Source organism: Mustela putorius, unplaced genomic scaffold (assembly GCF_011764305.1).
Source record: "Mustela putorius furo isolate JIRA1106 unplaced genomic scaffold, ASM1176430v1.1 tig00000095_pilon_pilon_pilon, whole genome shotgun sequence".
NCBI classification, from domain to species: Eukaryota; Metazoa; Chordata; class Mammalia; order Carnivora; family Mustelidae; genus Mustela; species Mustela putorius.
In genome coordinates this window covers 38,144,707-38,167,527 of record NW_025421280.1, presented here as the reverse complement: position 1 = coordinate 38,167,527, position 22,821 = coordinate 38,144,707, and the positions used below count along the sequence as shown (strand labels likewise).

The following is a 22,821-nucleotide window of genomic DNA, read 5'->3' as shown; positions in this document are numbered from 1 at the left end:
AAGGTCCCGTGTCTCACGGACCAGCCCCACCTGGGTACTGCAGAAGCCCCGCCCCTCACTCCAACCTCGGCCGCCTCCCAAGGTCCCAGGTCTGACGGACAAGACCGGCCCCTATGGTGGAAGCCCCGCCCCTTGCCCACCCCACCCCCATGCCGTGTCCTGGCCATCCCCGTGCCTTGGCCCCCAACTCCGTTCTGCTTACTCCATCCACCCTGGTCTCCAGCCCCAGGGGAGGCCTCCGACACTTTGCCGTGCCAGGTGTTGAACCCCCGGCCTCCCTTCCCAGGGCTGAGCCAGTGACCCTGAGATGCTCTCAGTGCCCTGTACCGTTCCTTCCAGGCAAATTTCTCAGGTTAAGGTAAAATGGTGTCGGCTAATTTCTGTAACACTGACCTTCCTCCACCAGACTGAGCTGGGAGGGGGGCAGGCGCTGGCCTGTCCCCTCAGTGTGCCCGGCGTTGAGGCACCACCAGTGACCAGTACATGATCGCTGACTACATGTGGGGACATGGGGGGGGGACCCTGCCTTGGGGGGCGGCGCAGCGGCAGGTGACACCGCCCCTCCCCACCTGCGGGCTCCTGGAGAGGCGCCACCTACCTGGAGCTGGTAAGGTTTTCCCGCCCGGATCAGCTGGGAGACGAGGAAGTTTGTGTGGAAAAAGTGCACGTTCTCATCCAGGAAGCCGTGCAGGATGAGCAGGCGGTTGGGCCTGGAAGACAAGGCTGGGTGAGGGTCTGAGGCAGGGCCCTTTGCTCGCGCCCAGCCCTAGCGGCAGGCGGGACCGCAGCTCTGCAGCTCGCGGTGGGCAGAACTGAAAGCCTCAAAGCTGGGGGTGTGGCAAGCAGGGCTGAAGACCCCCCCACTTCCTTCCAGGCAAGGAGCAGAGCGGCGTGGGAAGGTTTCTAGAACAGTGCCGCCCCACAGCACTGCAGGGCGATGGAATGTTCTGGACCTGCCCTACCCATTGCATTCACCACCATCATCACCACATGCAGCTACTGAGCACTGAAAATGTGGCAGGTGTGGCCAAGAGCCTGTCATTTAAAAAAATTAGATTTTTTTTTTCCCAGCGAGGAGGGGGAGGGGCGGAGGGAGAGGAAGAGCGAGCCCCGAGTGGGCTCTCCGAGACCTCCCGAGCCTGGGGATCATGACCTGAGCTGAAATCAAGAGTCGGACACTTAACCGACTGAGCCAGCCAGGCGCCCGTACAAGTTTGATTTTTAAACATAATTTATTGAGGGGAAATCTACAAAACTTCAAACTCCCTCATGTCCAACTGAATGCTTCCGGGGCATTTGGTGGATTCACAATGTTGGGGAGCAGCAGGTCTATTCAGCTCCAGCAGAGACCCCCGACCTTAGCGGTCTCCCCCGACCCCCTGCCAACCAGACAGTCCGCGTCTGTCCCATTGAGAGTTACTCTGTCAGTGGCTGTGAACCCACGTGAACTGACATTCCGGGGGAACATGGGGGCTCCTGGCTCCCGGACTGGATGGCACAGGCTCAGAGCTCTGGGTTTTCGAGCTCAGCTGTCCCCAGGCGTCTCCGGAGAGCCTGGGCCGCACTCCAGCCCACGGAGAGCGGCCTCACTGGGAGAGGGGGAGAGGGGCCCAGGCGGCGCCGGCCTGCACGGAGAGCCCAGCACGGAGGGCAGAGGCCCAGGGAAGTGGTTCACCAGACGGAGCCACACCAGACGGCGGCAATACCATGCTTCCCTTCAGAGAAAGAGGCCGATGGCGAAGCATGACATGGTATATGCCTCAGCCAGTCCCATGGCCCCAGATGACCGTGGGGACCCGTGTCCCGAGCCACTGCATGTCAAAGTCCACAATACAGGCCGATCTGGTTCAAGACCAGGCAACAGCCCCACAGCTCGCCCCGTGCTTGGGGAGTGAGGGAGGCCTGCGTGTGCAAAGCAGCACGACTCTAGACCCTTCTTTCCATCATTCTGAGGGCAGGCCCGAGCCTCCTCCCTCCCAGGGCACCCTGGGCGCCGGCCTGCTTCCGTGAGCAGCAGTGACACGGGGAAGGCTCACGGGGGTGTGAGGCGGCCGCAGAGAGGGAGGCCTAGGGCCCGCCAGAGAACAGCTCGGATGTGGGAGACGCCGCGGCCGGTCTGCCCCAGCAAGGGCAGGGGCCAGGGAGGGGCGGCAGGAGGAATGGGGGGCCTTGGCGCCCGCCAGGCTTGGGCGGTGGGGGCCTTACTCGTTGGGCAGCTTCTCCACGTGCAGAGCTACAGAACCCGCCTCGTAGCCCAGCTGGTTGTTCTCCGGGACGTCCATGTAGCGCTCGGTGTAGCCTGTGTCATAGGCCATCCACACCGTGACCGGGGCGCCCGCGATGGCCACCTGAGGGCCACAGTGGACAGAGCGGGGTCAGGGAGCCAGAGACAGAGAGAGAAGCAGAGGGAGAGGACAGGAGAGGAGAGAGAGAGACACACACACACGGGTCAGGTCTCAGGAGCCCTCGCTCGCCTGCCGGCGGTCCTGGGGCCTCCCCCGAAGGACGTGAGGAGCGGGCATGCACACGGGGGGCTGGCGGGGAGGGGCCCTCAGACTGTGCGTCCCCCGCGGATCGTGCGTTGCCGAGGGAGGGCGGGTGAGCTGAACGAGTGCGCTCAGGCCGGGATCGGCCCCTCCCTGGTCCCACTGCCTTCCTGCCTCCTCCTCCTCATCGCCGCCCCGCGGTGCCCGGACAGTGCTGCCGGCCTGGGCCCCTCCCCCGACGCTCTTCACACCGTGCCCCACCTCTGCCCATCCGAGGCCGGGGTCCCGGGCTCAGCCTCCCACAGAGAGCTGCTGGCGGGGTTTTGTGCAGCCGGACGCCATCCTGGGGTCAGCAGTGGCGGGCAATGAGGAGGGGGGCTCGGCCCCATGGGGCTGCTGCGGGGAGAAACAGCCACGTGGCAAGGCCCCTGCCGAGACGCCTCTCCGGGGGGGCGGGCTCCGAGGGGGCACAGGCGGGTGCCCGCAACCAGGAGGGGGACGGGGCGGGACCCACCTTGAACACTTGGGGCTTATGGATCAGCCCCATGAGCGAGAGGAAGCCTCCGTACGACCACCCGTGGATGGCAACTCGGCTCAGGTCGATGAAGCCGTACTTCTCGGCCACAAACTGCAAGCCCTCCACCTGGTCCTCGATCTCCACCTGGCCCTGGGGGACGAGGCCGGGCACCTCTCAGAGGCCTCCTTCCGGGTGTGTGCCCTGCTGTCCCACCTCTGTCCCGTGTGGACCAGCAGCAGCTCCAGAAGCTACTCCTTTCTCCAGACCCTGTTCCAGCCTGCTCTCGGGGGTGGGGCGGGGGTCAGAGGGGCCCGGCTTCAGTCCTGCCCTGTCACCTCCTGGCTGACCCGGAGAGGATCCCATCTCCCCTTCTGGGCCTCAGTTTCCTCATCCCAAAGCTAGGACGTCAACGCGAATAGGACCACTTTGCAGTGGGCGTGAGGAGGAAACGAGGTGGTGAGCGTCCTGCGCTCGGAGGCCTTGGACATGCTAAGGCTTGACGGACAGCAGCTGTCATCACCGTCGTCATCCTCATCACCATGACCGCCATCCTCACCGCTGTCACCACCCTCCACCATTGTCTCCATCCTCACCACCCCCACCACCATCATTCCCACCATCACCGCTGTCTCCATCACAATCCCCAGTATTCCCACCCACCAGTATTCCCACCGTGAGCACCGGCGGCTCCACCCTCCTCGCCTCCGCCACCGACACCACCATCGTCTCCATCCTCACCACCATCACCACCACTCCCCTCAACGCTACTGTCTCCATTTTCCTCACCACCATCATTCCCATCATGCCCACCGTCTTCTCATCACCCCCACCACCATCTCCATCCTCACCACCACCATCATCACCACCACCACCATATCATCATCATCACCATCATCATCACCATCACCACCATCACCATCACCGCCACCACCACCATCACCACCATCACCACCACTTCTATATCCACTAGTCCCCGGCTGGTCCAGCCACTGGGACTTCCTGCTGACGGGGCCTACACTGCTATGTTTGGCTCATCTGGGCCTCGGGCACCAGGACGGGTGCGTCTCTGTCTCCCCATGGGGTGCGGCTCAAAGCACAGCATCAGAGTGGACATTCTCCTTGGTTCCAAAAGGCTTCCCGACTAATCCTGGCATCCTGGCTGGGACTGCCCCGAGGAGGTGTTCCAGAGCTGCCCCCGGGCCCCAGGGCTCCCCTCACCACACAGGGAAGGCCCCGAGAAACTGTGAAGACATGTTACCATTTGGTTTTTCAGGGCCCCTTCGAACCGAAGCCCTCGCTGACACGAGCCCCTGCCATCGATCACAACCACGGCGTAGCCCAGGGACGCCAGCGTGTTGAGCCGCAAATACTTGATTCCTTTGAAGGAGTTATTCACCAGCTGCACCTGGGAGGGGAGAGCGGGCAGGGGCCGTGGAGCTTTAGGGTGAGTGGCAAGGACTCCAGGGTGACAAGCCAGGCAGGAAGGGCTGCATGGGCCAGAGGGCACGGGGCCGGGGCTGGGGTCTCACAGCCTCATCAGGGCTGCCACGCTTTGCTGTGAAGGCTGTGGGCGGCCCCAGAGAGCTTCTAGCCACGGGGGAGCAGAAGCCCAGGTGGGGGCCCCTCCACCGAGCCTGCGCTCCGGACGGACCCCTCCCCAGCCCTTCCCTGGGCTCAGTCCCTGATTTTTTCAGCCCCGTTCTGCCTCCCCTCTATCTGCAGTTTTCTCCAAAAACAGACAAACCCCGATGCTGTTCTCAGGCTAACTTGACGTAAAACAGTCTCTCACTTTGGCACTACTGATGTTGGCTGCCTTATCAGCCCCTGGCCTGGGGGGGGCCGCGTCGCCTCCTGCGGGGCACGGACCGTCCCAGGCCCCCACCATAGCTCTGATGACTACACCTGTCCCTGGGGATCCCCAAATGTTCCCTGGGGGACAGAACCCCCCCAGCTGAGGAACCGCCATCTCACACAGACCCAAATGCCAGTCTGCCTGCCTGGACCTGTCTCGTCCCCTTCTCAGAGAACAGGGCCCAGGGTCCATGGTCACCTCTGTCCCCAAGTATGTGACCAGGGGTGACAGTGGGTCACTGCTGGGCAGGTGGGCCAGACAGACACCTGGGGACTGGGGGGGGGGGGTTCCCAGAGGGACAAGGGAGCACCAGCAGGTGAAAAGGGAAGGGAGCTACGGGAGAAGGTGGGGCGCACAGACGCCCAAAGGCAGGGGAGCGAGGGCCCCCCCAAGGACCCTGTGTGCTCAGTGGGGCTGCGGCCCCTCACACGAACCCTCCTTCTGGCCTGGCTGGCACCTGAGTCCTGGCACGAAGGAGGGGGGGTGTGGGCGGCAGGGCTGACACCAACCTGGGGGCCTCCGTACACAAAGAGGACCGTGGGGTGCTTCTTCCCAGGCTGCACAGCGTGGGGCTTGTAGATCATGCCGTAGAGCCGCACGTCTGACCGCGTGTGGAAATGGAAGATTTCCGGGGGCACGTAATCCGGGGGGCAGCCTGCGGAGACAGAGCAGCTGTGGCTTCGCGGGCCGGAGGGCACCAGGGAGACACAGGTGGCAGAAACCCACACTCTGCGGCCCCCCGGCCCTTGGCTGTGGTGGGGGATGGGGGGCACCCCGTCTTCTGTGCTTCGTGATGGTTTAAATCAGAATCCGAGGGCCCCAAAGGACTCTGGGCAGGCTGTGGTCCCCCATGACACTTGCTGATCTGATCTCCAATGGGGGTGGCCACGCCTCTGGGGTCTGAGCGACAGCCAGTGCTATTGTCTGCTTCTGACTGTCCCCTTCAGTGCTGCCAAGCGACCCTGGTTTTCCGATCACGACAGTGAGGCCATTGTCCTTCTTCATGATTACCTTGACAGTTTATTTCGGTAAACAGAGAAAGTCAACTAAACAGAAATACGTCAACGGTCATGGAGGCTGAAGACAGCAAGTGCTTTCTGTAAAGGCTCAGACGATGAGTACTTCTGTCTCTGTGTCTTAACTACGCGGCTTGGCTGTCACAGCCCTAGCGTGGTTATGGACAGTCCCTAAATGCCCGGGAGTGGATGGGCTTGGGGCGCAGGCCATGTTTGCCCACTTCTCATGGAGGTGAGCTACACGCATGGCAAGACCGGCAATTTCTGGACGTGGGACCTCATTCCACCTGCCCAGAAGCCCAGGGCTGGGCACCAGGACGCAGGACTTCCCACTGTTGTCCCCCTTGCCGGGCTGGGCGTCCTGGTAATAAGACTCACCCTTCCCTCAGTGTCCTCTCTAACCCCCGGCCCAACACCCGGCCCGGGGTTCCTGTGCGGTCCCATTCTGCGGTAACATGGGGAGAGTCAGACTGAGTGAGCTACTGGCTGGAGCCTTCTCACCGGGTCCCGGAGGGTGACGACCTAACAAGACGCCTCCCAGCCCACAAAACATCCCACAAACGCCAGGGATCCTTGCTTCCTACAATGTTCTAGTAATCTAACAAGTGGCCAATCTGGGGTCAGGGAAGGGTGTCCCTTTTAGTGTGTGATCCCCGTGAGCTAGGCGCTGTCCAGAGTGTCTGGTTTTCATCCTACAGACTGCCTGCCGTGGGACCGTTTCAAAGAGAAGGGCCACATTTGAGGGAGACTGACTACAGTTCTGCAGCCAGCAAACAATCTGGGGTCACCTAAACAGAGTCTGGGCCACCCCTTAAGCTCCTGGGCAAATGGGTAAGTTGCCTCCTGTCCCGCAAGGCCGAAGGCCACGCTCTTGCCCAACCCCCAGCTCCTTGCAAAGGCATCGGGACGTGTGCCCTGCGCAGACACCCTTGGAGACAGCAGCCCGAGGGGATGAGGATGCCCCACACGGGGACCCCCAGGTCTGGCAGCTGGTCGCTCTGTGCCATGTTAACCACAGTGCACAAACTAGAGACTGGCCCAAGTGGCAGGGCGCACAGGACAGGTGGGGTCACTGGTAATGGTCAGTGATGAGCTCTCAGGGCCCCTGGGCCCCTTGCTGCCTCGAAGCTGCCGGAACAGCCCTCCCTCGCCAGGGTCACTTCACAGGGCTGCATCCCATTTTACAGACAGGCAAGCGGAGGCTCCCGGGGATGGCAGGTACAGGGAGACTTGGCCAGGGTCCCCAGGGATGTGGGGGCTACTCACTGGCCGCCTCCATCATGCTGGCCCAGAAGTGGGGCTGCTTGTGCAGAGGGTCGTCGTCGGGGCCGCTGAGCTTATAGACGTGCACGCAGGGCGGGGTGCCCACGCTGCTGTAGTGGCTGACGAACATGTCGAAGTTCTGCAGGCAGGACGGGGCGCTGAGCACCGCAACACGCGCGTCCTTCCCGACCCCCTGGCCGCTTTGGCTCCCCCTGCCCCCATCAGCCGCCAACCTATTTACTGTCTTTGCCCTGCGCGCTCACTCCTTTAAACTTCGAAACTTCTCCTCACATGAGGTGGGCGCTAGTACCATCGCCCCCATTTCACAGATATGCCAACTGAGGAATCTGTCCCCTGGCCGGGGACCCCCAACACCCAGACCCCAGTGGTAACTGACAGACCCAGGCTCATACCCAGACCCTTCTGACGCCAGAGCCTGCTCATGGTGCTGGTTCTACAACACCTGGACCGGAAGCAGCCCTGGGCACGGTCACTGCCTGATCATCTAGAACGTTCTGACAGGCTAAGGATGGGTGCCAGAGTGGTGCCCTCAGGCACATCGAGGGAGGGCCCACCTGGCTCATGGAGCAGCTGTGGGAGAAGCCGGGAGTGGTGAGGCGCACGATCTCGCCCGCGGTCTCGTAGCTGACCACGTAGAGGTGGTGCTCCAGGGGCGTGTCCTTCGTACCTTGGAAGTACACCAGCTTCGTCTGCTCGTTGACCCAGATCTGTGGGGGCACAGGGGCTCCTCGTGAAGCAGCCCCAGTCCGGGCCTCGGACTTCCCGGGCCTTTGCCGCTGCGGGGGCTGGGGCAGGGACGCAGGCCCTTCTCCTGCCCCCACAGGGAGGGCCCCGAGCTCTGTGGCGGGGACATGTGTTCTCTCCCCAGTGGGCTGTAGCGCACCGGCCGGAGAGGAGCTCGCTGGGAGAGAAGCGCCTCTCGGACCTGGAGGGGAAGGGGTGGACTGTGCGTCCCCAGGGAGACTTGAAATTGGAACCGTGACCCCAGGCAGCCCCTTCTGGGCTCGCCCAGAGCTGCAAGGGCGGAGCCGAGGGCACAGCGACTAGGACAGAGGCCGAGGGACGGGCTGGCCTGTGCCCTCGGGCCCATCTGTCCCCGGAGCCCTGGTCCCCAAGGGGTCAGCCCACCCCTCTGACCCAGGCGCTAGGGGCTAAGAAGCGGCACCTGCCTCCTGGGTGAACCCGCCTCAGACCCCGGTGTGATGTGTAGGTGCGGAGGCCTCGGGGAGAGCGAGAAGGAATCCTGCTCTGGGGATCGGAAGAGCCACTTGCGGCCTCTCTGGGGCTAACCTGGCAACACGGGGGTCAAACACTTAATGGTGTGTTCTCCGAGGCACAAACTCTGCTCTGGGGACCTGCCCCCGAGGGCTCCGCCTGGGGATGACTTCAAGGGGGAGGACGGACGCGCTGTGTTCTTAACGTTAAAAAAGGAAGATGACTTGAATGTCCAAAATGACAGATGGGTTTCAAAATGATGGCGCACTTCTCTGCAGCCACATAAAACCATATTTTCTTAAAGAAAACAAAAACACCCCAACTCCTCCAGATCCTCTAAAACGCTGTCCCGTGGAGGGGCGTGCGGCTGTCGGAGCAATGTGCCACTCGCGATCTGGGGTTGTGCGTTCGAGTCCATGCCGGGAGCAGAGATGGCTTAAGTAAGTCTTTAAAGAACAAAACAGGGGCGCCTGGGTGGCTCAGTTGGTTGAGCGGCTGCCTTCGGCTCAGGTCGTGATCCCAGCGTCCTGGGATCGAGTCCCACATCGGGCTCCTTGCTCGGCAGGGACCCTGCTTCTCCCTCTGCCTCTAGCCTGCCACTCTGTCTGCCTGTGCTTGCACTCTGCATCTTTTTTTTTCTTCTAACAAATAAATAAAAATCTTTAAAAATAAATAAATAAATAAATAAAAAGAACAAAACAAAAAACCCTAGTGTCTCGTGGACATGTGCGCACACACAAACGCTCCGCTGGGGTTTTCGCCCTGGTCGGCCACCTCCGAGGGGACAAAGCTTCAGGAGCCTGGGTGGGGCGGGGCGTGAGAGGATCCCTAATGTCGGGTTACTTAGAACGGTTCAGTTTGTGCAACAGACACTGATGTATGCTTTGTTGCCGTCCCTTTCAAATGAACGCAGGTTTTCTAGAAACAGAGCATGTCTCTGGAAAACCCCCAGCCATGCGCAGTCACCGGCCAGTTTTGTCCCCGGGACCAGGGGAGAAGATGCACATAGGGAAGGGGGCGCTCCCCGGGCGCCTGGATCTCCCCCACCCCTGAGGCCCCCAAATAGTGCAGACGGCTCAGACCCACGCCCTGCCGGTGCGCACAGCCTCTGGAGGGGATGTGAGTGGCCCGTCTTTCCCTCTGTAACCTTGAACATGCTGCTGTGGTGTCAGCGAGATGTCCGTTAACAATAAAAATTAAAAAAAAAAAGCTGCCATAGCTTTTTTTTTTTTTTAAACCATCTGGGTAAAAACCCAGGCATGCCAGGCCCGCAAGGCCTACGGGGTGGCAAAAGGGGAAAGTTCCAGCTGGCAGGTCTGCCAGACGCTATGCTGGGGGCTTTGGGTTACTTTAAAGCAGGGTCCTCATCAGAGCGGTCCTGCCCCCTCCTCCCGGGGACATGTAGCAACATCCGGGGACATCTGTGGCTGTCACAGCTGGGATGAATGGGGCCAGGGAGGCTCTTGCCGCCCCACGGTGCCCAGGACGCCTCAATGTGAGCAGTCCCGAGCGGGAGGGACTGGGGGTGCAGGGGCGCCTCTTAGCAAGAATCCACTAGAGCAGAGCGAACGAGGAGGCAACCTTCAACCCTCTGGTACCCTAACCTCCAACTCGCCTCACATACGGGAGGTGAGTGTGAGATCGGACCCCTGCTTCTGGTCTGAGTCAGGCGTGCCACCTGGACCTACCGCTGTCCCTCCTCATGGGCTCACTCAAGTGTGTACTGACCACTACTTCCCCTGCACGAGCAGCTCTGGGACGCACGCATGACTGGACGCATGCTAACGTCTCTCATGTCTGTCTTTGGTCCAGGAGGCATTTATGCTGGTGTGAGGTAGGGATCCGGGAAGTCTGATTAAGAGCTCACGCCATAAAATTTGGAATTTTGTAGAATTGGACCCTGGTGAAGAAGCTCTCATCAGAGGCAAGTCTTGCCGTGTTTTTATGCTTGTTCACTTGGGCGAGTGGAAGATACACCACTTGTCTCTGCAGCTGTGTCTTTGTCCCCAAACCTCCCAAGGACAGACACTGGGGCAGGGCCCACTGGATGCCACAGGACAATCCCACGGTAGGCAAAGTGTCTCATCAACTGCTCTCCCAGGGAGAGGTGATTTCATGGAGCAGGAGAAGGCTACAGGAATGCAGCAGGTGCACAGAGGAGCCCCCACGTCCTGGACTGGGCTTGTCTCCAGCTGGCCAGAGCCCTGTGGCCCTGGGCGTGCTGGAGCAGTGGACGGAGCTGAGTGGAGCAGAGCAGGAGGCAGGCGCAGCCAGGAGGGAAGAGAGAAGCCACAGGCACACGGGTCTGCAGGGAAGCTGGAGCGAGGGTATGCAAGTGTCTATGCATGTGTGCATACAAGCGTGCGTGCGGGGCAGGTGGGGAGGGTTGCAAAGAGATTCTGGTACCTTGGAGCCGTGCCTTGCCAAAACCTCCCATTCACCGCTAGTCAGCGCGATCTCCTCCTTGATGGGGCATTTAAATTCATCTGGAAGTAAGGAAAGGAAGAGATGAAGGGGGCCCCAGGCAGGCGTGAAGGGGACTCAAAGGCCCTGAGGCTAAATTCCACTTGAGCGAACTTGTCCCAGAGCCCCGTGCAAGCCGGGCCAGGTGGGAGACGAGAGTGAGCTGCCTGAGCCCCAGCCACGGGACAGAGCAGGGACCCGCCACGGAGGCTGTGTGCAGGTTCCGGCCTCTCCCAGGGAAAACCAGACAGCTGTGTTCATATTGGAAGCACGGGTATTAGAACCCTGCAGAGGCCAAACCATCAACTTCAGGGCTTGCGACCTGTGACCTCTCAGCACAAGTCTGAACTGTGGAAAACCAGATCCTGGTTAAAACCACTATGGCTAAGGGGTGCCTGGGTGGCTCAGTGGGTTAAGCGTCTGCCTTCGGCTCAGGTCATGATCTCAGGGTCCTGGGATTGGGTCCCGCATCCGGCTCCCTGCTTCTCCCTCTGCTGCTCCCCGCTTGTGCGCACACACTTTCTCTAACAAATTTTAAAAATCTTTAAAAACAAACAAATAAAAAAACCCCACTTTGGCTAATCAAAGTCTCGGCTGAGTTCTTACAACATACTTTTTGGATTTTGGGGGGTAGATCTGTTTTGAATTTCCACCAGGTAAATAATTACGGGAAGCCTGCTGGCACACATTCCACATTTATTGAGACAGTTTACGAGTGATGGCTGTTTCATTCTGGACAGCTGGGTCTGGGAGGGAGAAAAGGCTCCACCTGTGTCCCTCACTCCCATGGAGGCCGGACACGGCCGACTGGTCACTCGTCCAGATCTTTTGTTTTAACCTGGAAAGCTCCGCCAGTTTGCGTGTCGCCCTCGCGCAGAGGCCACGCTCCTCTTCTCTGTATCCGTCCAGCTCTAGCGCGCGCTGCTGCGGAGGGCGCGCATGCAAATCCTATCGGTGGTGCCTACAGAAGGGGCAGGGGCAGCAGAGCCGCAGGGCACTACCGTTAAGAGCCCTGCTTCTGCTCCGTCCTCCTGCCCCACTGGGAGGACCCGGGGCGCTCCCCGCTTGCGGCCACGGTCCCTCAGTCCTCCGGGTACAAGCCGGCACCTTTCTGTGGAGGGGCTGCCGACCATGCCCACTCGGCACCCCCCACCCCCCCCCTTCTCTCTCTCTCAAGGGGCCCTCCGCTGCAAAGGACACCCCGTGTGGCCCGGACACACCGCTCCTGCCGGTGCTGTTCCCACGTCTTGCCGGTCCTCCAGGATCCTGACCCTCCTCCTCCCCCAGGCCCGCCCATGGCACCTCTAACGAACTCGTGCCTTTTGGTCCAAAGTGACCAAGGTCTCGCCTACTCGGCTGTCCAGTTGGCACCTGGCAGGCCTGAGCCACATGCCAGGAAGTGCAAGCGGGGAGGGCAGGTGGGAAACCTGGGGCGCCTACCACAGAGGCCGGAGGGGCACCTGCCACGAGCCCCAGCCCGCGGCCACAGAGGCTGTGACGAGGCTATGCCCAGTGAGGTCTCCCGAAGTAAGATCAGGTGGTCCGGCCAAGTCAGACAGACAAATGGGAAAGCACAATACCGGAGAGCCACAGAGAAAGCCGCCTTGGAGATGGCCTAGCCAGCCTGTGCTGACTGCAGTACACCCCAGGTGACGGCGGTGGCAACACCCAGAGAGGGCAGTCGCTCTTCTGTCCCTGTCTTACTCGACCCCCATCAGCTTGTGGCTTTGCCTGTTCCTGCCCCTGGCTCGGCTCCCCTGGGGAGATCTGGCCCCGGGGGACACAGGGCGATGTCTGGGGACATCTGGGGCTGTCACGATCCTGGGTGCTCCTGGCACCGAGTGGGTGGGGGTCAGGGAGTACTGCTCAGAGCCCGGGACGCCCCCACTGAGGACAAGCTGGCCCGGGGTCCGTAGCACTCGTGGGGGAGAACCTGAGGGGCCCTGGGCTGGCTCGCAGCCCACACTGCTTCCCCGCCCAGACCTGGCCTTTTGCTGCTCCATCCTGTCCCAAGGCCGAGACGCCGTCTGTGTGAGGACGCCCACATGCCCACTGCACATGCATCTGCTCCCCAGAACTTCAGGCATGTGGACCCGCCCTCGCAGCACAGCCACTTCTGGGCACTGCCACGTGAACATGTCCAAACCCCAACTAGACATTTCTCTCCGAAAACTGTCCCCCCCAGGTCTCCCTGTCTTACACGGACCCTCCCAAATCCCTCCAGGCACCTGCGTCTTTCCCCCTTCTCTCTCTCCGTCGGATCCACCACCGTACCACAGGGACTCGGAGGTCGAAGTTCATCCAGCATCAAAGCCACCTGCGTCAGTCCAGCCTGCTGCCATGACCCATCCCTGTCATCTCCCCTTGCCCCTCAGCTGTACCCCACACGGCAACCCCAGCGATGGCTTTAAATTGATATAAGATCAATGGTAAAAGCCCAAGTCCTCCCTGAGGACCCGACCCCGCACCAGCTGCCCCGTCTCCTCTCTGCCCTCCCCTCCTCCGTCTCTGCCCCTCACTCACTCTGCTCCAGCCACAACAGTCTCCTCTCAGCTCTTCCAACACGTCAGGCAGCTACTGCCCCAGGACCTTTGCACAGGCTGTGCCCTCAACCTGGAATGATCTGTGGGGCTGCCTCTGCCACCTGTTCTAGGTCTCTGCTTCGTAACACTATCCACAGATGTCGCCTGACCTCCCATCCTAGAAAGAAGGCCCCTCACTCTCCAGCCTCTTGTCCTGGGGCATCTGCCACCACGCTCATTACTCTCAATTGTTTTTGGATTCTTGCCCATGTCTTCCACTAGAGAGCTCTGTAAGAGCAGGGATTTTCCCTTCTCTCTGAGTAATCACACCCCTGGCACCTAGAGCAGGGGTTGGCCACATTCTCTATAAAGGGCCAGACAGCCAACATTTTCAGCTTTGCAAGCTAGATGTCACACTGCTGTCACACTACTCAACTCTGTCATTGTGGCATGAAATCAGCCACAGACACTCTGTAAAAGAATGAGCGTGACCATGTGCCAATAAAACTTTATTTACAAAAGTAAATGGGGGGCCGGATTTGATCCGTGGCAGTGGTGGGCTAACCCCTGGTGCGTAGCAGGTGCTACACAGATAACACTGACTGAATGAACGGTTGCCTCTAGTAACCTCGCCAGGCAGTGAGGGATGTTCGGGAAAGGCGGGCTTTTTCCTCATCCTGCCCCTCCCTCATGGAACTGGTCACAAGGTGGGGTCAGTGAGTAAGCAGTGCCCTGAGCCCCAGACAGCTGCCTGGGTGATCGGTGGTGTTAGTCAGGCTTTGCTCACCTTCCCCAGGGCTGAGAGGCTCACTCCAGTCGTAGCCACTGGGCTTTAAGATGGCGGTGACCTTGTACAAGTGGCAGAAGCCAGTCTTGCACTCGTTGGCACGAATGAAGCACAGCTCATCCTCTCCCTCGGACTGGGGGAAGGGATAGAAGATGTCATGAACCTGTCCGGGAAGGAGAGAGAAGAGGCATGAGAAGGTGAGGCTCTGAGGGTTGGCTGGTCTCGTGTAGAGGACAAGCCTGGTCCCCCAGAGACCCCCGCCTGCCCCAGCCCTGCCCCACTGGGGATCTGGGGGCCCGGGCGGGGTGCACACCCGGCAGCTCCCCACCCTTACGTTGATCCACACATCGGTGACCTCCTCATACACGACGTGAGGCTGGACGTTCCTGGGCACTGCTCTGGCGAAGGCCAACCGCTCCTCCGCGTTCTCGGTAACGGGGATGAACAGGGCCGGGGGCAGCAGGACGAGCTGAAGCCGCTGCTGGGGCCGGTCCAGGAACATAGCCCAGGCGCTGAGAGAGCAAGAGGGAGAGACGGTGAAGGCCTCAGGGCCCAGCAGGGGGAAGCTGGGTGACAGACGCCTCCCCCCCCAAACTTATGTGGGCCCAGAGCCGTTCCTCCTTTGCTAACATATTGTGCCCTTGATCTAGTGAGCCCGCAGCACACAGAGGTTTCCTGGCCAGCACATGCCCTCAGGGGAGCCTGGGGGGTGACAGGGCCCTATAACCCGAGTATTCTGGAAACATGCTGTGTCATCAGACCTTAGAGCAGCATTTCAAAAACGTGTGCCCATTTCTGCCACATACATGGTTCTTTACTGCCCGTTTTGCTCCGAACGAACAATGTTCTTTTGTTCTTTCTCTTTGGGAGAAATAAATTGTTTATTCTGTTGAATAACATGAATCTTTAAGGACCTGAGATGGAAGCGAACGGCAACTTTAAAAAAATCCTGTTGGTTGGGGTTCGGGCAGCTGGCTGGCTCGGCCGGTGGAGAGGGCAGCTCTTCATCTCGGGGTCAGGACTTCGAGCCCGTGCTGGTGTAGACTGCTTAAAAAAATCTGGTTTGGGAGCTCCTTTGTCATTATGTTCTATCCTCAGAATAGCTGCTTTGCTGGGGCGGGGCGCCTGGGTGGCCCAGTGGGTTAAGCCTCTGCCTTCGGCTCAGGTCATGGTTTCAGGGTCCTGGGATCGAGCCCCGCAACGGGCTCCCTGCTCAGCGGGGAGCCTGCTTCCCCTCTCTCTCTGCCTGCCTCTCTGCCTACTTGTGATCTCTCTGTCAAATAAATAAATAAAATCTTTAAAAAAGAAAAAAAAAAGCGGCTTTGGAAGAGACTTTGAAAAACCGTTTTCTGTGCTCTTTCCAACTGTAAATGGACAGGTCTGCAACGGCGGCTTGTTAGTCCCGCAGGTGGGAAACCTGGACCCCGGTGTGGAAAATCAGCAACAGAGATCACGCCGGCGAAGGACGCCACGGGCACGTGCGTGGCCACGGGCACGTGCACGCCCACGAGAGCCTGCAGCCTGCCACGGGCGCGGAGCCTCCGTCCAGGCTCTGAGCCGCACGTGCGGCCGGAGGAGCGTGCTCTGTCTGGCAAAGGGCCACCGGGCGGACGGCTCCGCTGGGCCACGCGCTTCCTCGGGCACCGGCCAGCCTCGCCGACCGAGCGTGAAAGCCGCAGCAGACGATCCGTACACAAAGGAGTGTGGCCACGTGCCCAGAAAACCTGATTTATGGGCACTGAAACGTGCCGTTCGTATCCCCTTCGTGTGCGATGAAATGCTCTCTGCCTTCGGATTTTTTTTTAACCCTGTTCATTCAGAAGCATGAAAGCTGTTCTCGACTCATGCGCCGAAAACCAGGCGCGGGGCAGATGGGGCCGCAGGCAGCGGTCTGCGGCCCTGTTTAGAGAGGCGTGTCCTCGCCATGGCAGGACAGTCACCACGTGGCGGCAGGGAGAGCCCTCTGTGCCCTGCTGGCGACACTCACTACTTGCCGTCCCGGGTCCACCCGGCCCTGGCGATGTACTCCACCCTGGGGAAGAGCGTGCTGAACGGCTGCACCAGCTCCTTCTCCTGCGTGGCCACGATCTAAAGGGCAAGCAGAGTCGGGTCACACTCTGACCTGCCCACACGCTGCCCAGATGGACGCGGGCGCTTCTGGAGCGGACACGGTGTCCCCCGAGCCCCTGTGCTGGAGTCCTGACTCCTGGCACCTCCGAATGGGGCCGGCTTCCGAAAGAGGGTGGTTGCCGCGGTCATCGGTCTAAGTGGTACCGGAATAGGGTGGCCCCAATCCCAAAAAAGGGGTGGTCTTTAAGTGGGAGGTATGGGCTCCCGGCCGCACAGGATGGCTCCTGCAGGGAGAAGGCGGCCGTCTACAAGGCAAGGAGGGAGGCTGGGAACAGCCTCTTCCTCATCGCCTCGGGAGGAGCCAGCCCTGCCCACATCACCCTATCAGACTTTCAGCCTCCAGAGCTGGGAGACCATGCACTTTTGTTAAGCCCCCAGGACGCGGTACTCGGTTAACCACAGCCAGTGGGCTGGAACCAAAGGGGCTCTGGTCTGGACTGTGACCGCAGAGCCGGGCAGCCCTGGGTGACAGGGACCTGCAGATGTTGCAGCTTCCTGGGGGCTCGGGGTGGGGGTGGGGGACATGGCCTCCAGACGGCCTAGGGGAGAAAGGCAGGCAGGGCCTCGGCGTGGCCCCTGCCCCTGCATCTTCCCAGCGCCTGGTCCCCAGGGGGCACCAACCACGCCCACCTCAGGACCCAGCTCGCTTGCCGGGCCAGGCACCCCTGCAAGAGCTGGGAGAGGTTCCACCAAGCCAGCTGGTGTCAGGTGTGTGTCCCATCTGCCATAATGTTCAGAGGAAGGGTTGGGTTAGGGCCGCATCATTCCAAAACCAAATCATGAAAATAAGGGTAGCTTCCAGTTTGTTCTGAAACCTCACATGAGAAGTCATTCTGACAGGGCGCCTGGTAGGTTAAGTGGCTGCCTTCAGCTCAGGTCACGATCCCAGGGTCCTGGGATCGAGCCCCGCTTCAGGCTTTCTGCTCAGCGGGAATCCTGCTTCCCCCTCTCTCTCTCCCTGCCTCTCTGCCTACTTGTGATCTCTGTCAAATAAATAAATAAAATCTTTAAAAAAAACAAACAGGGGCGCCTGGGTGGCTCGGTGGGTTGGGCCGCTGCCTTCGGCTCAGGTCATGATCTTAGGGTCCTGGGATCGAGGCCCGCATCGGGCTCTCTGCTCAGCAGGGAGCCTGCTTCCTCCTCTCTCTCTGCCTGCCTCTCTGCCTGCTTGTGATCTCTCTCTGTCAAATAAATAAATAAATAATCTTTAAAAAAACAAACAAACAAACAAACAGAAGTCATTCTGACTAAAGTGTTCAAGAGTGTCCTCAGCTTGTCTACGTGCTCTAAACACCAGAGATGTTTCCCTTTCCAGGCCCCTCATCCTTCACAGTCATGGCCTCTCCCGCCCTCCAGACTGTGGGGTCCTGACCAAGTGCTCCCTGGGTGATGCAAACACTTGTCCCGACCCCAGGTGACAGAGAGAAGCACACGGAGCACTGACAGGTCCCATTGAGTTCTACGTGAGGATCTGCCCAAACGCTGGGGGTTGGGTAGGGGAGTGGCCCGGGTCAGAGCTCGAGTCCCCCAGATGACCACCCAACGGAGCTCTCTGTTCTGGAAACCCTCACGGGATCTTCTGCTCAAAGAAGCTCATCAGCACGGCCGCCTCGAGTGGAGACGGGGGAGGCCGGGCTCACCGCTCCTGAAACGGAGGCTCAGTTGGCCACGGAGAGTACCTGCCCTCGGAAAGGGGGTAGTGGCCTTGCTGATGCCGCCCAACTGTCCACCCATGTCCAACACCTCCCCCGACCCCTCCTCTCCTCAACCCAGAAGCTTCTCCTGGGCACCCTGTCCACTCTCACCTTGCCCCGGCCATCAGTCTGAAACTCGGCCAGCTTCAAGGCGATCTTGGGATTCTTGCTGCCTACAGAAATGAGAGGGAGGTGAGCCCGCCAGGCGTCGCCCGCAAGGGCTCAGAGCAGGTATCTGGCGAGGAGGTGCAGGGCGGTGCCCCAGCAAGGCCACAAAGCCCATGTGGAAGGGAGGGGTAGAGGGGACTGGGTGTCCAAAGGTCCCTATGTGGGTGTGTGTCACCCCTCTCGTCCAGGCACAAAGTCCCTCAGGCAGTCCCCTCTGACTTTGGACCTGGACCTTGTTCCCGACAGCACTGTGACAACTGTCTTTCCCACTTAAGAACCTGAGCCTGTGCAGGGGTGGGGAAGGCGGGTCGTGCGGAGACAGGGCATAAGGAGTGCACCTCCCTGCCTCGGAGAGCTTGACAGTTGGTGGCCGAGACAGGACACAATCGCAACAGAACCATCAATGACGCAGTGATGTGGCCTGTCCCCCACGAGCGGTCGGGAGGCAGGTGACTGACGGGTTGGGATGACCGAACGGCACTTTCCAGAGGTGCGCTGGGGCCAGGCTCCAGCTGTTTCTGCGGCCAGTCCCAAGTCTGGCCTGCATGGCCCCAGCACCTGGCCGGGGGCATCTGAGTGTCTGCTCTCCCGTCGGCCCCGTGGTGGGAGGGGGAGCGGGAAGCTGCTGACTCCCACTTACGGCAGGGGTTGCAGACGCCACTGGAAGGCTCTCTTGGGCACGACACGTAACAAGTGCTTGCCGCATGCTTCCAGGGAGGTCAAAACCAACCTGAACCTGGCCCCATGTATGTGCTGTGTGCAAATCACTCCGTATTTTTAAAGAATTCAAAGAATGTTTAAGGGGTAGGATGTTTGCTGGAGAAATCGGGACTTTTGGCCTCTTGAGAAATGGGGCAGACTCGAATCTGTGTTCTCACGATGTGACAAGGGTCTGACACGACCTTGGACAGGGCCTGCACACCACCCCCCACCACTCCCCAGTCTCCTGAGCACCGAGGCAAAGAACAGGTACCATCTATTGTGGCCCTGGTCCCGCCATCATTCTCGACCCGGCCTGCTTCTCTGGGTCCCGTGGGGCATCCCGGTTGGGGCACGCCTCCTTTGCGAGGCTCAGACCACTGCCCCACGCCCTCACCTGTCCTGGGGTATCGGTAGGAATCTGTCTTCCTTTCTTCTAGCGCAGGTGAAGGGACGTGGATGATCTCCACCTCGGACTCATCAACCTCCTCGTACAGGATCCGGAGCGTCTTGCCGCCGTCTGAACCTGGGAAGGGGTAGCAGAGGCTGCTGGGGGTGCCCCGCACCGTGGCTGCCGTCCCCCGCCCTACTCCTCCACCTTTGGGCCACTCAGCTCCACCACGGCAGGGCCCAGACCGAGACCATGAGTTTTAGGTCTAGGACCCTGGGTCCCTGGCTTACTAGACCATAACTCGTCACGTCTCCTCCAGGAGCCCGTTTCCTGACCCTGACAAAGGGGATGACAAGGGAGCCGGTACCAGCACAGTGGCATGGCAGGTGGCCCTACAGGGGTCTTAAAGGCTGAACCACGTCTGCACTGAAGTCCTGCACTGGGAGCCCCCAGAACCTCAGAATGGGGCTGGACTGGGGGACAGGGCTTTAGAGAGGCGATCAAGTTAAGATGAGGTCGTCAGGATGGCCCCGAACCAAGAGGACTGGTGACATCGTAACAAGGGATGAGGCCACAGTCACGCACGCAGAGGGACCAGCATGTAGGGACGCAGGGAGAAGATGCCGTGTGCTCGCCAAGCAGGGCGGCCTCGGGAGAAGCCGGCCCTGCCCACGCCCTGACCCCCAGCCCCCACCTCCAGGACCGGGACAGTAAAGGCTATTGCTGAGCTGGCCCGGCTGTGGGGCTTTGCTCCGGCAGCCCACGCAGGGCAGCACGTGGGGCACAGCTCCAAAAGGCTTAGGATAAAAACCATGACAAGAAGCGCATGAATCACCGGATGGTGACAGCTCAGACTGGAATGCGGGCCTGGGTGCTGACATCACGGGGAGGGGGCCCGTGGCCATTCCTTCCGTGGCTTTGGCAAATGGGTCCCTGTCTACAGTTTCCGGTACCCTCACCTACGACTCCCAACAGATGGACCAGCGACGCCTCCAGAACCAGTGGCCCGGCCCCACCCAGTGGAGCCCCAGAGGGGTTGCAGGGCTGGCCTGAGGCCGCGTGGTTTGGGAACAGCAGCTCAAAGCCAGGGTCCAGGACTTCTTTGTCCGCTCCGCAGGGAGGATTCCTGGCCCTCAAACTCAGGCACTCTTGTGCTGCCGTGGCCTAAGAAAAGCCCTGTTCCTCCATGTAAGAGAGAACGGGGGTCACCGTGGCTGTGGGGTCTGGCAGAGGGACACGCCGGGGGTTGCTGATGGCTGTAGCATTTGGGGGGCTCCCTCAAAAACGTTCTTGAGCTCCGCCAGCAGAGCAGTGAGGGGACCTGTGAGACCTTCGAGGCCAGTGGATCTCAGCTAGGAGCCGTCCTGCATGGTTGTCGCAGAACGCTGAACTCGAGTGACATGTCAGGTAGAGGCCAGGTACACTGCTTAACACGCCACAGTGGCCCGGACGGCCCTGGTGACAGGAGCGCGAGGGAGAGAGCCTGCTCTCAGCAAGCGGCCTTGTCTCACTGCCCAGGAGAAAGCAGTACCAGGCTTCCGGCCCGCAGGGAGTCAGGCTGAATGACTAAGCGCAGGGCCCTTGTTCCAGAGGCACGGGCCACAGAGGCGTGTGACTACCGCAGGCCGGGCGGAAGGAGAGGGCATGGCGTTGGCCCCAATAGCGGCGAGCCCGCCCGGCTCCCTGTGGTCTCTGCACACCTCTGGTGCCTCTCTGACGCCAGTGACCCCTCCTTTTCCTGGGAGCCGACTTCAATTTGCATGGTGGTGGCTGCTTTCCAGCATGGGATTCAGTGTCTTGCTTCTACTGACGCTTAGGACTGTGAAGTCTTCCTTTTCAGTCAGCGTAAGGATGAGGTGAGCTGAACCCAGGGCAGCAGAGTGTGGCGGACAGGGCTGTCACGGCCGTGCGCCCCGCTGAACCTCCCTGAGGCTCCAAGGCCACGGAGAAGTCAACCAGCAGTACACCCGGGTCTGACGCTACTGGCACACATCCCAGAAACAGGTCCCCCACCCTCAGAAGACCGGTCTTGCTTGACTGAATACCAGTAACGAGACAGCCCCACAGTGCATGGACAGAGAAAGACAGACACTAGGACCTGGGATCTGGCTTCCTCCAGAAGCTGCTGGCAAAACCCATCAAGCTGAGCCCAGGCTCAGCTCTCTCACTGCCGGACCTCTCTCACAGGCAGGATCTGGGATTCTCGGCGCAGCTGACATCGGGGGCCAGATCGGTCTCGGTGGGCACGGCTGACCTGGCCACTGTAGGACGCTGAGCAGCAGCCCCAGCCCCTCTCTACTCGAAACCCGCAGCCCCCGGGCAGGACAGTGACAAACGTCCCCAGACGCCACCCAGCGTCTCCTGGGAGAACTATGGTTAAGAACCACTGAGAACCTCCCAGAAGGTCAGGAGAGATATATCAAGATGTTCATTGTGGTGCTGTTTAGAACACAAAGCAAAATAAAAACCAAAACCTCGAAACAACCGAAGGGTCTGTCCATGTAGAACTAATTTAAACCTACGGTGACCCATCCATGCCCCAGGGACAGTTACCATCATGCTCGTCCCCCGTGTGCAGACTGCATTGCCCCCCGAATTCAAATGTCAAATCCTATCCCAAGGTGATGAGCCACTTGGGGCCATGGGGTCCAATCGGACCTAGGACGCTAACACTGCTAGGAAAGCAGCTAAGGTTTGTTCTAGGCGACAAGAGCAGAGAACAGACAAGCAGGCAGACAGGGAAGTAGGTACCTACCCTCCCAGGAGGCCGCAGGGCACCACCAGTAGCCAGTGAACCGGTCGAATTCTTCCTGGATGACAAAGGTGGCCACGCCTGCAGACCTGGGGTCATCGAGGACGCTTGGCGAGCCTGCACGGGGAGGGAGCCACATGGGGTAAGAACATAGGGCAGAGCAGGCCTTTGCCCCCAAGCACTGTGGATGTCTGGGGCCGGAACATCCTACAGGTGAGGGCGTCAGGCGCACTGAGGGGTTGACCTACATCCCCAGCCCCCATCCGCTCCATTCCAGAAGCATCCTCAACCAGCTGGGACAGCAAACGTTGTCTCTAGACGTGACCAGTGTCCAAGCTGCCTGGGCTGAGCAGCTTCGGTTTAGAGAGAGGGCGCTGGGGCTGTGGGGGCAGGATGGGGGCCATGTGACTGGAGGCCACAGCCAGTGCAGAGCCCCACACATGTGTGCTGGGGGATGCAGTCACTCCTGGGGAGCAGGAGGTGAGGGGAAAATCCAGGGAGCACATGAGGTCTGAGCCGGACCGGGCGGTGTCAAACGGGAGGGAGGAGGCAGGAGGCCCACATGAGCAGAGAGGCAGAACAAGCGCCTGGTGGGGGCCACAGGCCACTGGGACTGACTGCTGCAGAGGAAGCCACAAGCCAAGCAGGTGGGCTTCCCGTGGGGCCAGAGCGGGCTGCAGCAGGACCACACAGGAGGGCGAACTGGGCCGGCAGGGTCCATGCTGCTTGGGGCACGGGGATGATGGGTGGGAACGGGGGCCGCTCTAGGAGCTGTGCCAGTGGCCATGACGGCCATCCACACGGGTGCTCTGGGTCCCCGCCACCTCCCCAACCCTGGCCCGGAG

General features: G+C 60.5%; 1 protein-coding gene across 8 annotated transcripts in view; it reads right to left on the bottom strand.

Moving 5' to 3' along the window:
* DPP9 (dipeptidyl peptidase 9) overlaps positions 1-22,821 on the bottom strand; it is a 38,896-nt gene that overhangs the window by 2,727 nt on the left and 13,348 nt on the right. For 4 of the 8 annotated variants that reach the window (XM_004771472.3, XM_013045233.2, XM_013045232.2 and 1 more), the window contains 14 exons: positions 21,980-22,093; positions 19,231-19,359; positions 18,078-18,139; positions 16,130-16,230; positions 14,477-14,654; positions 14,143-14,305; positions 10,777-10,856; positions 7,710-7,862; positions 7,138-7,273; positions 5,365-5,510; positions 4,262-4,408; positions 3,001-3,153; positions 2,206-2,348; positions 599-710 (listed from right to left, as the gene is read on the bottom strand). In XM_004771472.3, the coding sequence (XP_004771529.1) occupies positions 599-710; positions 2,206-2,348; positions 3,001-3,153; positions 4,262-4,408; positions 5,365-5,510; positions 7,138-7,273; positions 7,710-7,862; positions 10,777-10,856; positions 14,143-14,305; positions 14,477-14,654; positions 16,130-16,230; positions 18,078-18,139; positions 19,231-19,359; positions 21,980-22,093 (1,817 nt within the window). Of the gene's footprint in view, positions 1-598; positions 711-2,205; positions 2,349-2,747; positions 2,883-3,000; positions 3,154-4,261; positions 4,409-5,364; positions 5,511-7,137; positions 7,274-7,709; positions 7,863-10,776; positions 10,857-13,851; positions 14,306-14,476; positions 14,655-16,129; positions 16,231-18,077; positions 18,140-19,230; positions 19,360-21,979; positions 22,094-22,821 lie in introns of those variants that run through there. The other 4 variants (XM_013045235.2, XM_013045236.2, XM_045086152.1 and 1 more) reach the window with 4 other exon arrangements.